This window comes from Salmo salar, chromosome 21 (assembly GCF_965601325.2).
Source record: "Salmo salar chromosome 21, fSalSal1, whole genome shotgun sequence".
In the NCBI taxonomy this organism is placed as follows: Eukaryota; Metazoa; Chordata; class Actinopteri; order Salmoniformes; family Salmonidae; genus Salmo; species Salmo salar.
In genome coordinates this window covers 24409481-24427753 of record NC_138311.1, presented here as the reverse complement: position 1 = coordinate 24427753, position 18273 = coordinate 24409481, and the positions used below count along the sequence as shown (strand labels likewise).

Here is an 18273-nt window from a genome sequence, read left to right as displayed (position 1 = left end):
TCTCCTATGGGGACAGCCGACTAACCCTTTTGGAACCCTTTTTTCTACGAGTGTAGGTACCTGGTTTTGGGCCTGCCGGGACACAGCCTGATTGAATCCCTGCATGCATTCGTATGGACACACATGCACATGTTTGAGGACAACCTGTGGTCCCCTGCCAGTACAAACACACCTCCACTCCATCACCTCGTCTATGCCAAACTCCAGCTGCCTAGAGACTCTAGTGTGCTCTGTGGAAATGTAATACAGTAAGTGGAGAAAACTCATATTGGAAACAATTCATTACATTGCATACAGTCATAAACCATATGTGGTTATGTATGTGTATTTGAGCATGTGTGTGTGTATGTGTGTGTGTGTGTGTGTGTGTGTGTGTGTGTGTGTGTGTGTGTGTGTGTGTGTGTGTGTGTGTGTGTGTGTGTGTGTGTGTGTGTGTGTGTGTGTGTGTGTGTGTGTGTGTGTGTTAGGCATGAAAATGAAAGGAGGAACTGTGATATTTCCTCAGAGGGGTGTGTCAGAAGTTGTGTATTGTGCCACCTGTCTGTTCAGAAGGGAGCAACGTTTTGTAGAACACGGCCCAGATTCACAAAACCTTCTTAATTAAGAAGAAATGTAGAAACTTCAATTTTTTTCCTTAACAGTAGACTTAAGAAGAAAGTTAAGCAAAGTGGCTATTCCTCAAAAAGGTTTCTCCTTAAGAAAAAAGTTAAGAAGAAATTAGATTCTTGAAAATAAAGTTGTTGGAAATGTTGTTAATTCCCAGATAGCTAAACCCTCACCTTAAACTGAGGGCAGTGAGAGAAAAAGCTCATGAAAGCGATTGAACATGTTTAATTCACTCCCAAACTTCATCTGAAAGTTTCAGTATTGATTATTTTGAACCCAAGAACATGTTTTAGAACAGCAATCTCAATAAATATGCTAACATGATTGCCATTGCTAGCTAGATAAAACGGTTGCCTAGCAACAAACCTCTTAAGAAGATTTGTAAGAAGATATTTGAGAAGTTTGTAAGAAAATCATTAAATATTGAGATATTGTTGAGGAATTGCACTTACGAACTATCTCCTGAACTTCTTTTTAATTTTTTTCATAAAAATATTACATTTTTGCTTAAATAGTGTTTTGTGAATCTGGGCCATGATATGATATTCTGTCATGCAGAATTAAATTGAGCATCATGTCAGCACTATTCATTACATTTCTATCTGCAATGCTTCACCTTGCTGAATACATTCCAGATGTGATGTCCCAGGAGCCTGGGCCCCACTCTATTGTGATGCTTCCTGTTTTTCTTCCTGAGTAAAGGTCTGTTTTCTCAGTGTGATGTGATGCTGCTGCCTTGCTAACTGTTTTCTCGGTGCAATGTGATTCATGGCTAAAGGCTATGTGACAGAGGCAAGCACAGAGAGAGACAGGGCAAGGGCACATCTTTGAGGACACTTTGTTTCAAGCTTCTGGCTGTCAGCCATCACCTTCCACACACAGTAGCAAGACCACATTCACACACAGGTGGCAAGCCCACGCTCACACACAGGTGGCAAGCCCACGCTCACACACAGGTGGCAAGCCCATGCTCACACACAAGACCATGTGCACCAACAAGATTACGCATGCGCAGACACATACAAACTATTACAAATATTTGAATTAATGCTCAGAAAAACAGTTCAAGACCCCCACATGTAGAGGCAGCAGAACAACAATAAAATAACAAAATGAACAATAGTGCCGTATAGATACTATATTATACTGTATACAAGTTGACAATCTTTGCAAAGGTCTTTGTGCAGTCTGCCCCAGGTAAATATCCTACACTGTACTGCCACCTGGTGGTTCAATCATGTAAAAAACAACTGGAGGAAAGTCTGTACCTGATGACAGCTTGAACATTCAAACATATGTACATTTTTTCAGCCGACTACTTAATACCTACCTACCTACCTACCTCTTTGTTCCTTATAAATTATACAACATTTTAAAACTTAATAGAATCAGTATGAGGTTCATGGCCAAACGTATCATTTTGTCAAATAGAAGGCATCATGTGGTAAAATAACTTTAATTAAAAACTAGCTATCTAACAATCGTCAGTGCATACAGACACCTGTTGAAACATCATATATCCTTCATCACACAAAAACCTTGTAGGCTACATCCAAAGCCGCAAACAAATACTTTAAAAACATAATCATAAAAGCATCTCTGTAAAACAACAATAATAATACACATCGTTGCTTCTCAATACAGTCATAAACAGCAGAATTTGCTATAAAGCACAAAAAGCGAAGGTTACATACAGCATGTGAGTTTTTGTGTGACAAATATATCATTGTGCATCATCCTTTGGCCACTAGGTGGTGTAAACAAGCTAAAACATGTCTGTTGCACAATCTTATCCATCCACCCAGTGTGTGTGTGTGTGTGTGTGTGTGTGTGTGTGTGTGTGTGTGTGTGTGTGTGTGTGTGTGTGTGTGGTGTGTGTGTGTGTGTGTGTGTGTGTGTGTGTGTGTGTGTCAGGGAGGGGGACTTTGTGTGATTTCACTGCTTCAAGCTTTGATTTGAGTTTCACAAAGGAAACCTCAAATCATGAAGGACTGGGTGTGTTTGTAGTTCTTGGGCTGCAGAAAGGGAAAGAGTATCCGTCAGTTCACTAGACCTGTTGGTATTATCAACAACTCAGTCTTATCAACACGGTGGTGTGGTCAACAACTGCTCAAAGAACAGTCCAATGTGAAACATGACCACTTCTCTACCAAGCCAATACTGATAGTAGAAGAACTAGGGTTGGGACCACACTCACGTTTCTGGTGGGAGGAGGAGGTGGATTGTAGGAATTGGTGCTAAAAGAAAAAAGACAAACACCACAATGAATTATTTTATTTTTCAGGTTTTTTTCTGTAAAGGATAGCTATAACTAATGAAATGAACTAATGAAAAACACCATGATAAGTTGCCAGAATGATTGTCTGAAATACTAACCTTCTTCCTTTCTGCTTCTCTGTTGACAAACATGAAGAACAGGACAGTTAGAAAATATTGTTCATGTTACCAGTCAGTCACAAGGTCAGTCAGTAAGTACTCACTCTTTCTGCAGCAGCCCCGTCGATGACAGAGGCACACACCCAGGCAGCACATAACAATGAGCAGGAAGAGACCTACAGCTCCGGCTATCAGTGTCATCATACTCAACTGATCTGAAAGAGGGGGTACAGAGGGACGAAGAGATGGGATAGGGGCCGACAGAGAACAGAGAAAGGCAAGAAAGATAAGCATGATTGATGATTGGAAAAGAGCGAGAGGGTGACAAAAAGGAAGAGAAAAGACAAAAAGGGTTCAAATTTCCACAAACATTCTAACACACACACACACACACACACACACACACACACACACACACACACACACACACACACACACACACACACACACACACACACACACACACACACACACGGATTGTACATACATTCTATGACCTTCATGTGATGGGCCACACAGCTCTTCGGCGCCCCCACACTGTTGGATGCCTCGCAGCGATACTGGCCTGAGTCAGCCTTGGACACACTCTTGAACTTCTGCTCGGGAGACACACAGAGAGAGTAGAGAATCGGTGAGGTCAGAAAGAGAGTGTGCAGTGTGAGAAAACGTCCTTAACGTGCCTTTGATCAGGCACGTGAACCACCTCCATTACATGTTACTCACCAGTGTTCCCTTGTCAGTGTCCATGCTAAAGGAGGTGTCAGTTGTGTGTGTGGTGCTCAGCGCCTTGTTGTCTTTGTACCAGATGTAGGTAGGAGGGGGTACACTGAGTTTATCCTTACAGTGGAGCTCTACCCCAGCCCCAGACAAAACTGAGCTGGGCACCTCACAGGACGGGGTGTGGGGGGGCACTGGGGGAGGAGGATAGGATTACTAACGACAGCACAAAGGCCCCTCAGCACAAATACACAGACACCCTCAATCTCTCTCTCACACACACATCCACACGCACGCACACTCTTACCCAGTACGTTGAGGGTGACGTTAATCTCTCCCAGGTTGGTGTGGTCTGCTGGAGCACTGACCTCACAGCGGTACAGCCCAGAGTCCTTCTGGGTAACGGCGTGCAGCGTCACCGTCGCACCCTCAATCTTGGCCCGACCTGCAAAGGATCCTGGTATACCACAGGTGTCAAGGGTTACAAAGATGAGAGAAAAAGTGTAGAGAGAGGAAAGAAGAAAAAAACAACAAGATAAGAGGGGGAGGAATGTGTAAGATATGGTGTAAGAGGGGAAGAGATAAGAGAGATGGAGGAGAGGTGGAGCGGTGCAGTAGAGTAGAATCAGGAAAAAGGTTGAAGAAAGACAGGCGAGGAGAATGAGAGAGAGGGAGGTCTAGTGGTCACCGCTGAATTTGCCATCGAAATAAACAAAGGTGATGTCCTTCCCTTTCTTCTTCCACTCGATACGAGGGTTAGTCTCCTTCTCTGTCTTGAACTGACAGGACAGCACAGCGTCTGACAGAGACAGAGAAATTCAGAGCGAGAGACAAAAACAGTGAACAAACAGTTCATGAACTCTCACAATTCCTCCCCTCCCCTCCTCTTCATCATCTAACTCCTCCTCTCATACCTGTGTTCTCATGGACCACCACTTTGGCCTTACTGGTGCTCACTGTCAGAGAGAGCGAGGCAGGACCTGAAACAGTGAGAGAGAGTTAGCAAGAGAGAAAGTGTGAGAGAGAGTGAGAGAGAGAGTGAGAGAGAGAGGGCGATAGAGAGAGAGAAAGAGAGAGAGAGAGAGAGCGAGAGAGAGAGGTGATTCAAGAGTAAATAATACACACAGCAGCACTCAACATTAACTATTTGTAGCAGCGTTTCTAACTTCTAACTTTCTTTCTTAAATACAAAAACTTTATGTAAACATTGACTGAACTGAGATTTGTACTACACAGTCCAGATTGTGCTGAGGGGGGTATTTCAGAAGATATTTGTTTGAGAAAGAGCAGACACAAATCCAGACACAGACAGACAAAGAGACACGCACACACACAATGCAAACACTCATTCACTTACTATACACACTCACTAACACATGTACACACACACAGAGCGAGGCAGAGTAAACCCACAGAATGGATATGCGCTGGTGCCTGGTGTTACCAGCAGGAATGTCGTGTGTAGGAGGAATGGAGGTGATGGATGGCAGACCACTGATCTCTACATGACCTGATTAACCTACACACACACACACACACACACACTTAAACTAACATAGGAATACACGCATACTGAAACAACACGCAAATATCAACACAGGCAAACATTATCTGGGAGATGATTTGTTTATACTCTCTCTCTCTCTTTCACACACACACATTTTACATTTGAGTAATTCAGCAGATGCTCTCATCCAGAGCGACTTACCTGAGTGCATACATTTTTATACTTTTACATACACACGCAGACAGTAGATGGAGATGGCTGCTGGTCATCCACTATCACTTCAAGGTCCCTGTCCTTAATATTTTTTACTCTGTGTTTGTGGGGGGGGGGGGGGGGGGGGGGGGGGGGGGGTCCCCTCTATACAAAGCCCCTCTGTATCACAGTAACTCTACACCAACAGAGGGTATTTAACTCTCTCTCTCTCTCTCTCTCTCTCTCTCTCTACCTCACACACACACACACAACATCAGTCATCTAACCTAACTGTAATTGCTGATATTACATCAGATTTCTTTGGACCAGTGAACAGTGATAACGATTCCCATGGCCGTTTGGAAGAACAACCTCAAACACTACAGACAGCCTATAACCTTCCAGATAGCAATTGATTGCATCTCCGGCCAATTAGCAGCTGGGTCATGGAGGGGCTATCGCCAACATTAAACAGGACCATTGCCTGCCTACACCAGGCATCAGAGAGGTTGGCTCTCCAGAACCCTGGAGCCCCTCAGAGATCTGGCCTTTCATCAGCCTCTAGATCTCTGGGTCTCTGGGCTTGGACAGCATCAGAGGGTCTAATGTAAATAGAAGATCTGTATGATCCCCGTTCCACTCTTCCCAACCCCAACCCACTCCCAGCCCAATCCCTAAACACATTACACACACTTCACCAAATCCAACTGTTTAAAGTGTGCTTAGTCTCAGGGACATACACACAAGAACATACAATACACGCAATGCATATATATAGCTTACACACACACATACAGCTTGAGAGGCACTGCTATGGTAAACACTATGATGGAAAATGAAGTGCCTCTGATCTGGTGGACTCACTAAACACACATGCTTCGTTTGTAAATTATGTGCCCCTGGCTATCTGTAAAACATTTTTTAAATTGTGCTGTCTGGTTTGCTTTATATAATGATTTATACTTTTACTTTTGATACTTAAGAATATTTTAGCAATTACATTTACTTTAGATACTTAAGGATATTTAAAAACAAATACTTGTAGACTTTTACTCAAGTAGTATTTTACTGGGTTACTTGAGTACATTTCTATTAAGGTATCTTTACTTTTACTCAAGTATGGGAAATGGGTACTTTTTACACCACTGTATTTTCAGACAAAATATCGATTGCACCAAGATAAAACATATACAAGTCTGCATCTCCATCTACTCACTCTGCAACGAGACGAGGAAGATAAGAGACAACATCCCCATGCTGTCCATAGTTCTTCCAAACGAGTAAACAGTGTCCAGTCAATTTAAATATCCTAGAAAGATATTTGAGTGTCTGAGAACGTTCGCTCCAGACAAGACTGAAACATTTCCAGACGTTCAGAAGTTCTTGAAGTTTTCTATGTGCGCGCTCCCGATGGAGACCATTTCATCTAGCGGAGATCAGACTCAGGCGCGCGCTCACGACGACACACGCGTCTGTGATTTTGGCTATACTGGGCAAACGTTTTGTCCTCGAAGAGGATTTTACCTCTTCCGTGTGTGTAGGCAGTAAACGGTTATGTACAACGTTATTATCGAATAATTGGCCAATTTATATATATATATACACCACCCAGCAAGCACACAACCACCACACCACGTTCTCTAAAAGTTGTGGGACTTAAAGATGCACTATGCAGAAATCCACCATTTCCTGGTTGAAAAAATTCTAATAGTTAGCCTAATTTCAGTTTATGTGACAAAACAAGCAAGCATAGTGTAGAGAATCACTGTACCATCTACTAAACTGCTGTGAAATATATTGTATTTTCAGCTGTTTGAAGCTGGTGTCCAAAAACGAACTTAAAAGATGCAAAACAAAACGTAAAAATGGAAGGTATAGAAATAGCACACATAATACAGAACTACTGCTTCTTAGACTTGCTTTCAATATGAATGCCAGAACTATAACACACATTTCTATGTGAATTTGGTTGGGTCGCCCAAAAGGTTACATATTACAGCTTTAATGTGTCATTGCTACTATCATGTATGTTAGATATAGCCTACAGTAGCCAAAATAGTGATGATCAATTTGTAATTTTCTATATGTAGCAAACATATTTTCTCTATCAATTTGTGACAAAGGTGTACTTTTCTTGTTGTCTTGTTGAAGTAACAAGTTCTAAGTTGTGATAACATTAATATTTGTGTTTGTGCTCATTGTACAATCTAGGCTACAGCACTGTTTTTGCAAATTTAGATATTATTATGTTTTTATTTTAAAATGTGTGGTTGTTATAAGTAGGGCCATGCTTTTTGAGGCACTTTTCTTTTACTGGTATTTCCAGCATTATCCACTAGTGTTGCTGCAGGTAGAAAATCCTAGGAAATGTTATTTAATTGAGACAAGCTGTCTCCAGTTATTCAATCAATGTCTGGTTGTGCATGTGTTTGGCGGGGGGAAGGCCTGAACCAGGGTAGACGTAGCTCTGCGAATGTTAATCGCACAAACATTTTTATTTGGCAGGGAATGCAATTTGTAGATCAGTAATTCTACTACACCTCACTTTGCGCAAACTGATCCTCTACAACGGACTTGGAAGTTGTAGCTAAAAATGTGTCAATTAGGGGCAGTTAAAGGGGAGAGTCAATGAAACCAATCAAGTATATTGTAGCGAATTCGGGTGTAGCCCCGACCGGGGTCTAGTGGGAGGTTTGGACCTCTTGGCGTAACAGTTAAGGTGTTGGTTTGACAGTCGCTGGACATTACAGGAGGCTGCTGAGTTGCGGATGGCTCTTACATCTAGATGTTCCGCTAGCGGAACACTGCTCCAATATCCAATGATAGGGCGTGGCGCGAATTACAAATTCCTCAAAAATCCCAAAACTTCAATTTTTCAAACATATGACTATTTTACACCATTTTAAAGACAAGACTCTCCTTTATCTAACCACATTGTCCGATTTCAAAAAGGCTTTACAACGAAAGCAAAACATTAGATTATGTCAGGAGAGTACCCAGCCAGAAATAATCAGACACCCATTTTTCAAGCTAGCATATAATGTCACAAAAACCAAAACCACAGCTAAATGCAGCACTAACCTTTGATGATCTTCATCAGATGACACTCCTAGGACATTATGTTACACAATACATGCATGTTTTGTTCAACCAAGTTCATATTTATATCAAAAACCAGCTTTTTACATTAGCATGTGACGTTCAGAACTAGCATACCCACCCGAAACTTCCGGTGAATTTACTAAATTACTCACGATAAACGTTCACAAAAAAACATAACAATTATTTTAAGAATTATAGATACAGAACTCCTTTATGCAATCGCTATGTCCGATTTTAAAATAGCTTTTCGGTGAAAGCACATTTTGCAATATTCTGAGTAGATAGCCCGGCCATCATGGCTAGCTATTTTGACACCCACCAAGTTTGGCACTCACCAAACTCAGATTTACTAAAAGAAAAATTGGATTACCTTTGCTGTTCTTCGTCAGAATGCACTCCCAGGACTTCTACTTCAACAACAAATGTTGGTTTGGTTCCAAATAATCCATAGTTATATCCAAATAGCTGCGTTTGTTCTTGCGTTCAAGACACTATCCGAAGGGTGACGCGCTGGCGCGTATCGTGACAAAAAAATTCAAAATATTCCATTACCGTACTTCGAAGCATGTCAAACGCTGTTTAAAATCCATTTTCATGCGATTTTTCTCGTAAAATAGCAATAATATTCCGACCAGGCGACGTTGTTTTCGTTCAAAGACTGAAAATGTAAAATGGACTCTTCACGTGCACACGCACACCTGTTTCATTGTTCTCAGATCGACCACTATCCAAATGCGCTACTGTTTTTCAGCCAGGGACTGCAGAGTCATCATTCAACGTTCTGACGCCTTCTGAGAGCCTATGGGAGTCTTAGAAAATGTCACGTTACAGCAGAGATCCTCTGTTTTCGATAAAGAGGGTATAGAAGGCCAAGAAATGGTCAGAGAGGGCACTTCCTGTTAAGATTCTTCTCAGGTTTTGGCCTGCCATATGAGTTCTGTTATACTCACAGACACCATTCAAACAGTTTTAGAAACTTTAGGGTGTTTTCTATCCAAATCAAACAATTATATGCATATTCTAGTTTCTGGACAGGAGTGATAACCAGATTAAATCGGGTACGTTTTTTATCCGGCCGTGACAATACTGCCCCCTATCCTAAACAGGTTAATAATGGCCGGAACGGCGCAAATGGAATGGCATCAACCACATGGAAAACATGTGTTTGATACCGTTCCACAAATTCTGCTCCAGCCAATACCACAAGCCCGTCCTCCCAAATTAACGTGGCACCAACCTCCTGTGCCAGCGCATTCACACACACAGATGGAGTCGAGAAAACACACTGCCATTGTTCTGTCCTTTAGACAGAGGTGGCTTTGGGGAGGTCAATAGGCTACACACACACACACACACACACACACACACACACACACACCACACACACACACACACACACATGGGATCAGAGTGGGACAGCTGGATGGGCTACTGTGTCTCTGCTCCCCTAGATCATGGGTATTATGTGTCTCACCACTCACATTCACACAGCCAAGTACATACTGTTATGCATTTAACATGTAGGTGCATTCACACACACACACCCACACACACACACACACACACACACACACACACACACACACACACACACACACACACACACACACACACACACACACACTCACACACACACACACACACACACACACACACACACACACACTGCTGTGGCACCTGTTTCCAAGCCACTGTCTGTGCAGCTGCTGTGTTGAGAGAGGACCCTGCTGCTGTTAGCTCAACACACACACACACACGATGGAGGGGTTGACAGGAAACCCCATTGCCGTTACCCACAACCATTCCCTCTGACCACAGGGAAACATTAATCAACAGCTTTACCAGTATTTTTACCATATTTACTACCTTTTCTTGTAAGGCCACTAGAATGGATAAGAGACTGATTACAAAATGCAAAGCTGCAATAAATAAAGTAGCAGATCAAAGTTCACGAAACAAAACGTGAGTGATAGATTAATGACAGGCTGATAGATAAAGATATACATGCAGCATAATTCCTTGTTTTTGCTAGCAATTTCTTTAGGAGCTAAATCATTTACATTTTAGCAGACACTCTTATCCAGAGCGACTTACAGTAGTGAATGCATACATTTCATAAATGTTTTGGTTGTTGTACTGGCCCCCCGTGGGAATCAAACCCACAACCCTGGCGTTGCACACACCATGCTGGCGTTGCAAACACCATGCTCTACCAACTGAGCCACAGGGAAGACTGTAAACTAAACTAATAAACACTGAAGGGGAGGCACTATTAGGTTGTTTTAAGACTGAACCTCAGTCTCTTGTCCAGTGTCCTATCAGACACCTCGCTGTTGTGTCGTGACCTGAATCAGGAGGTTGATCCCTAGTGGGATTGGATCATACTAACCAATATTGTACTGCTGTCTGACATACATTTTCATTTCAGAAAACAGGTTTGGCCAAGTCCATTGTCATTAAATCTTTAATCACAAAATACCCAAAGGAAATTGACAATTGCAGGATTACAAAACAATGACCACTTTACAGTTACATTGCCATTCTGTAGCCTGGGGGGTAATAAAGGACCAGCTCTTTATAGGGCCAGGAGTGCTCATAACAAGCTCATACAGAGACACACATCACAAAGTAGACAATTGGAGCCATTACCTTGACTACATTCACAGGCAATAACAACAAAGCATAAAAGTATACTTTTTTTTCTTCATAAAGAGCAAGGTTGTTGATTTGTTCAGTTCAGGCTGGCATCAGAGTGATATGAGGGATATTATACGTATATTTACGTACCTCCAAGACGTATGATATACACTAATGGTCTCGTTAGTTTAGACATAAACTAATGTAGGGAGGTCGGTCGGGGAGGATGGCGTGTGCCGTAACCGCTTAGCAACCCAAAGGTTGCATGTTTGAATCTCTTCAGGGACAACTGTAGCAGTTTAGCTAATCCTTCTCCTGACCTTTTATGTCAATTCTGATAACCTTTACAATGAAAAAACAGCCTGGCCTCAGAGAAAGACGTATAATGCCATACCTCGTCCAAGATGTATGATAAGCACATTATGCAATTAGTATGATATTGTACAACCAGGTAAGGCGTATGATACTCTAGATCCTCTCATTTATATGATATTGTACGACCGTTATTCCATTCATAAAGTAACCTAAAGTAACGTAATATATCATACTAAACTAATGGAGGGAAACAAATTTGCATACCAAATCCTACAAATTGCGTACTCTGTGTTTCTAAGTGTTATTTATCTCCCTGTCTAGAATAATATGAAGACTCTGGTCTTGCTATTGTTAAGCTCGCAGGTAAGGTGTCTCAGAAGTTCTACATTTCTATGTTCTATAAAGTTTTCTAAGTTCTCTCATAAAATATTCTATAATCAGAATACTATGATAATGGTTTCCAAAGTTCTTGTTCTTCTACATAGTGGTGTGCTGAATGCTTGAATGCATGACAAATGAGTTGAACACCATTCTCTGCCAGATCGCTGTGGCTCCTCTGTGCTAGTACATGTTTTGTGTGCACTCTGTTTGCAACACTAGTACAGTAGTATCTTATTTTGAGCCAGTTTGCTACATCAGAAAAAGTATCTTTCAGCAACAGGAAATGTGAATTATGTGGATTATAATTAATGGGCATTTTTGTAGGGGTTTATACATTTTTCAAAGAGGAAATTACAAACTTTAGAATCCTTTAAACTTCAATTATACAACGGGTGGGTCTAATCCTGAAAGCTGATTGGTTTAAACCACATTCCAGCCGGTGTCTATTCCACAAGTTACCACATACTAAATCTGTGATGTTAAAATGCCGCTTGAGCCTCTAGCACCGCATCTCAGTGCTAGAGGCGTCACTACAGACCCTGGTTCGATTCCAGGCTGTGTCACAACCGGCTGTGATTGGGAGTCCCATAGGGCAGCGCACAATTGTCCCAGTTTTGTCCGGGTTAGTGGGCGGTGTAAGCTGTCATTGTAAATAATAATTTATTCTTAACTGACTTTCCTAGTTAAATAAAGGTTAAATAAAAAATAAATAAAATAGAAAATGTACTCTGTTCCATCTGACTGCGCAACCCACTGTCTCATCAGCCCAGCCAAGCAATTTAGAAACTTGATCTCCACTATAAAAAGCATCAAGACATTATCTCACATTTCTTTTAGACTAACATTTAGTTTTCAACAGCGGAGATTTGTATAAACCTTGCTGTCTGTCTCTCCGACATTTGCAACATTGTTTCAATATTCAAATTCGATCTCCAGCTGTCTGATAGTAATGAACGTGTAGGGGTCGTGAGTCAGGATGAGACAGACAGACAGCGTTTCTCAGCCAGTCGAAATCATGAATCAGCTGGCATAATTTGTTATGGATATATACAAAGAAATGTCAATTGAAAAAAGGTAAAACGAAATGAAGTGCAGCTAGCTTTCAGTCTTCACAGTTTCAGTGTTTGAAGTGATTGTGTTAGCTGTGTTGTTAGCTAGCTCCTCTGAACAAGTGTCCTGATGAGAAAGCACATTTTCTATGCCAGGTGAAATTACGCCTCATTAGCTCATTGTTATGGATGTGTCCAAATAAATGTCACTAGAAAACAGGTTAAACAAATGCAAAAGCGGCCACTGTTATTTTTGATGTTGACATGACTTTAAGTTAGCCGTAGTTGGCTAGCTAGCAAGTATGGTAATGGAACATTTAGAACGAACGTCCGTAAATACAGAACAAAAAGACTGAAGGACTGGGTCGCGTCTCTGACAACCGAACCAATAGAACGAACGACCAGCCGGCTTGGGTAGCAACCCTAGATTTGTGTCGGGACTATATCTTGTGGAAGGATGAAATAGTATGAATAAATTAATCAAAATAACGTTCATGAAAATCTGTCAATCATTATTGGAATATGATCGTAACCCGTTGTATAAAAGTGGTAATGCCCACGAAGCCGGTGTTTGGAGGATATATTGCCACAGTTTCCTAACAAGGCCCCTGCCAATATATCCTCCAAACACCAGTTAATCGGGCATTATCACTTAAATAGTAGTACGCCAGTGCTACATCTGTAGCTGAATTTCCACGAATAGAGTACATTTTGGGTACTGTAACTTCAGAATGAAAATATAAATTTCACCTATTTTTTACATTCTGACATAAAGAGCATATGTTTAACAACTTCTTAGGGATAGGGGGCAGTATTCGGAAGTTTGGATGACTGAGGTGCACAAAGTAAACTGCCTGTTACTCAGGCCCAGAAGCTAGGCTATGCATATAATTGGTAGTGTTGGATAGACACTCTAAAGTTTCTAAAACTGTTTTAAAATAATGTCTGTGAGTGTAACAGAACTGATATGGCAGGCGAAAACCCGAGGAGAATCCATCCAGAAAACATTTTTTTGAGGTCACCACTCATTGAAATGGCTGTCTATGAGAAAATCTAAGGAATACCACCCAGATTGCAGTTCCTAGGCCTTCCAGTAGATGTCAACAGTTTCTAGAAAGAGTTTCAGACTTGTTTTTTGAAAAATGAGCTAGAATTTGTCGTTTTTCTAGGTGGCTCCCATTTTGGCTGTAGTATTGCTGTAGTATTTGACCCCCTCTCAATCAGAAAGATTTCTGGCTCCCAGGTGTCTTGTATACAGGTAACGAGCTGAGATTAGGAGCACACTCTTAAAGGGAGTTTTATTGGGGGTCAAATACTTATTTCCCTCATTAAAATGCAAATCAATTTATAACATTTTTGACATGCGTTTTTCTGGATTGTTTTGTTGTTATTCTGTCTCTCACTGTTCAAATAAACCTACAATTAAAATTATAGATTGATAATTTCTTTGTCAGTGGGCAAATGTACAAAATCAGCAGGGGATCAAATACTTTTTTCCCTCTGTCACGTCCTGACCAGTAAAGGGGTCATTTGTCATTGTAGTATGGTCAGAGCGTGGCAGGGGGTGTTATTTTTGTGTGTTTTGGGGTTGGTTTATTTAGAGGGGATTTGTTCTTGTTGTCATTTTCTATGTTTGTTTTCTATGTGTGGCCGAGTATGGTTTCCAATCAGAGACAGGTGTATTTCGTTGTCTCTGATTGGAAGCCATACTTAGGCAGCCCTTTTTTCCTTCGGGTTTGTGGGTGGTTGTTTTCTGTATAGCCTGTGTGCCTTACGGAACTGTTTTTGGTTGTTTGTTTATTTTGTTTGAGTGTTCACTCTAAATAAAGAAAGATGAGCACTATACCCGCTGCGCCTTGGTCTGTCCCTTACGACATTTATGACACCCTCACTGTATGCTTTTGCCGTAAAGCCTTTTTGAAATCTGACAAAGCGGCTGGATTAACAAGAAGTTAAGCTTTTAAACGATGTAAGACACTTGTATTTTCAATGTTTAATATTAAGAATTTTGTATTTTGAATTTCGCGCTCTGCAATTTCACCGGATTTTGGTGAGGTGGGACACTAGCCCAAAGAGGTTTTAATTTAACTTAATAGAAAAAAAAATTTCTCATCTTAAGGGGTAAAACCCCCAAAAAGTCTATAGTAAGTGCCAATAAAATGCCATTGAAGTAACAGGGTTGTGATTTTCATCTTAAATCAGCCATAAATCCACTTGTGACAGGGGGATGCAAGCTTGTTGTGTGCAACAGGGAGGGGCAGTTGAATATATTGTTTAAACATTTGTTAAAGAATTTCTAGCCTATCAGGGTTGTTTTTCTCAACACGATCAGTTTTCCACCATAAACTAGGGTCCAAAAAGAGTAGAACCAGCTCACCTGCTTTTCCTCTATGATTATTATATGTTCAATGTTTCTTTTGAAAAAAAATATTTAAAAAGTTATAGTTTCACCATATTAAAACAAGAGTTCAGTGCACATAACAGGGTTGAAGTCGTAAAAACATATTTTCTCATATAAAAAAAATCAGATTTATAGAATTTTCCATGTGGTCTATATTAAAGGGCACTTCCTTTACTATAACGCTTCTAAATATTGGTATACAATATCAACTTAAAATATCAAAGGGACACAAAATGTTCCTGATGTATTTTAGGTGCTTGACTGTGATGTCTTAGCAAAATAACTCAATAATTCATATTTCTCCTTCCAAATGTTTTATTTTTTTGTGAAGTTAAATACTGAAGTGAAAGTTAGAGAATCAAACTTTCTTCCTGTTATCTGTGATGTCAGACCACAATTTATGTTTATGACTAGTGTTTAGGCTCTAGAGCCATTTAAAAAAACATTGCACTGGTTAAAATAGGTAATGGTAAAAAAATACATACTTTTTTAAGTACTTGTAATTTTTTAAGTACTTGTGGCTCTGGCGAGACCCTATGGATCCATGGATGAATGGATAGCAGCACCAAAACCAGCTTTACTCCTGAGAGAGATCTACCCAGTACTTAAAGACCGGCTCCCAGAGCAGGGACACATGGTGGAGGCAGACCATTTTCCCCTAGCCAGACAAGGCCCCACTGCACAGCTAAAACCAGCTGGCTGGAACCCTGAGGCAATTGTGAGAAGAATCCAGCTGAAACCTGCTGAACTGAACCATCCAGTGGAGGAGAAACCAGAAGAACTGAGCCTTCCAGTGCAGGATACACCCGAAGGACTGGGCCCCCTGGTGCTGGAAAATCTAGTGGATCCCAGCCTGGAAGTGCAGGTGATTCCAGTAAGACATGAAAAGCCAACTGAATGGATGCCAGTGGTACAGGAGAAACCAGAGACAGAAGACACTGTGGAGCTGGAGACCCAGGAGGATCTAGTGGAACTGAGCCCTGTCGAGGAGGAGAAACTAGAAGAACTGAGCCTTGTGAAACCTGATGGGCAAGAGAAACCAGAACAACTTATCCCTGTGAGCCCTGTCAAGCAGGAGAAACCAGAAGAACAGATCCCTGTGAGCCCTGTCAAGCAGGAAACACGGGAGGAAGATGGAAGATGAATTGGTGGAGGTAGGTCCAGCAGCAGAGGAGGCTCAGCCTGAGCGGGAGATGGAATATGAGGATGGAGGACCTACTGAGGATGGAGATGGAAGATCCAGAGATGGGGGAACTAGAGATGGAAGAAGTAGAGACGAAGAAGATACAAGATCCAGAGCAGGGGTTAGATATGAAAAACCAGATATGGAGATGGGAAAACTAGAGATGGAAGAACCAAATATGGCAATGGAGGAGCCAGAGATGGAGGAACCAGAAGTACAGATGGAAACAAGGGTAGAAATGGCAGCTGAATTAGAAATGGAGGCAGAGATGGAGATGGCACTTGCAATGGACAAGGGGCTAACACGACAAGAGGAGGGCCCTCTTATGAAGGGTGAATATGTGATGGCTGAAGAGCCAATCATGGAGTTGGAACCACTACCAGAGGCCGGTCTGATTTAAAAGTACGGGAGAGGAGGCAGGCCTATGGATGACAACAAGATGGCTCCAGAGATTATGTATCAGTTTGATCTAGAAGAGGAGCCAATGTCAGAACTGGAGCCATTGCTAGGGGAGGGACCTGGTTTGGAGGAAGACGATGAGTATTTAATGGCGGAACAACCAAATCATGGAGCTGGAGCCTGAGATTAGGGAGATAGCCTTTGGAGAGGATCCAATCATGACAGATTACACCATCACGGGGGAGGAGCCAGTGATGGAACTGATGCAAGACATGGGGCTTAAGATAGAGGGGAGTACTTCCTGGCTGAGAAACCCATCATGGAGCTGGAACCTGGAATATGGGAGGCGCCTTTCACTCTGCATTATCCAAGGACAGACTCGGCTGTGATGTTAGAAGAACCAATGACGGAGTTGGATCCTCTAGAACAAGGGTTCCCAAACCCCCCCCCCCCCCCCCCCCAGCGCGTGCGCCCAAGTGCCACGTCTATTTCTATAGGCAAAAGCCCTGTTCATGACACAAACTCTTCACACCTCTCTTTTTGGTGGAGAGAATTTTGCATGTTTAAAGCTAATTTTCTTGCAATTTTATACATTTTGCCATGTCTAATGTGGATTCATGTGATATTCAAGTGACAAAAAAATGACAACAATATTTATGGACTAAGAAACAACATAAAAAAAACGTTAGCTGGATTGATCTGTTAGTTGATCTGGACATGTCAAGTTATAAATAGCCCTCTAAGGTATGTGATGACTAACGTGGCAAGAGGAACTGATGATGCACTACCCAATTTCTAAATTGCACCTTGTACATTCTATTATTACAGCTTTCAAGAGTAAGTTTAAAGCCGGACTGAGTTCCTTTAAAAAATAATTAAAAAAAACACTTTTTTGGGGTGGGGATGGACCCTCGCCCTACAGTTTGGGACAACTGCTTAGAAGGGGAGAAGACTCTTAGGGAAGAGAGTTTGCTATTGGAGGAGGGCTTTCGAGTAAGGGAGAGGCCTCTCATGGAGCAGCCAAGCATGGCGAGGGCCCCATGATGGACGGAGCGGCGTACATGGTGGTGGAGCCAGAGCCCTCAGAGGCGGTCTTTAAATAGGGAAGGGGGGGGCTAATGAAGAACATGGCCCGTATTGAACCCACAGGTTAGAGGGGTGGGAGGGAGAGGGGGGGAGGAGGTCCACACACGCACATGTAAAATCATGTTGCAATTCTGCTTTCTACCATAGGGAGGAGCTCCTGCAGTGGTGTGGTCCTAGAGGGTAAATGCTACCAATTCTTCAGAGGCACAAAAAAGGCTGCTGATGCAGAGGTGAGTGGTGACTCATTCCTCCTGTTTCATGTTGTATTTAGTTTTCTCAATCTCTCCAGCTTGTCTCTTTTTGAATCATTCACCATCTCTAA

General features: G+C 41.8%; 1 protein-coding gene across 1 annotated transcript; it reads right to left on the bottom strand.

The window, feature by feature from the left end:
- Nucleotides 1-1428: 1428 nt before the first annotated feature.
- jam2b (junctional adhesion molecule 2b) lies at nucleotides 1429-6798 on the bottom strand. The gene is made up of 10 exons (XM_014164584.3): nucleotides 6615-6798; nucleotides 4614-4679; nucleotides 4388-4498; nucleotides 4007-4156; nucleotides 3706-3893; nucleotides 3470-3578; nucleotides 3087-3197; nucleotides 2983-3001; nucleotides 2804-2843; nucleotides 1429-2621 (listed from the first exon to the last, which is right to left on the bottom strand). The coding sequence occupies exons 1-10, from the start codon at nucleotides 6661-6663 to the stop codon at nucleotides 2583-2585; spliced, it is 882 nt and encodes a 293-aa protein (XP_014020059.1). The 5' UTR covers nucleotides 6664-6798; the 3' UTR covers nucleotides 1429-2582.
- Between the last annotated feature and the right edge of the window lie 11475 nt (nucleotides 6799-18273).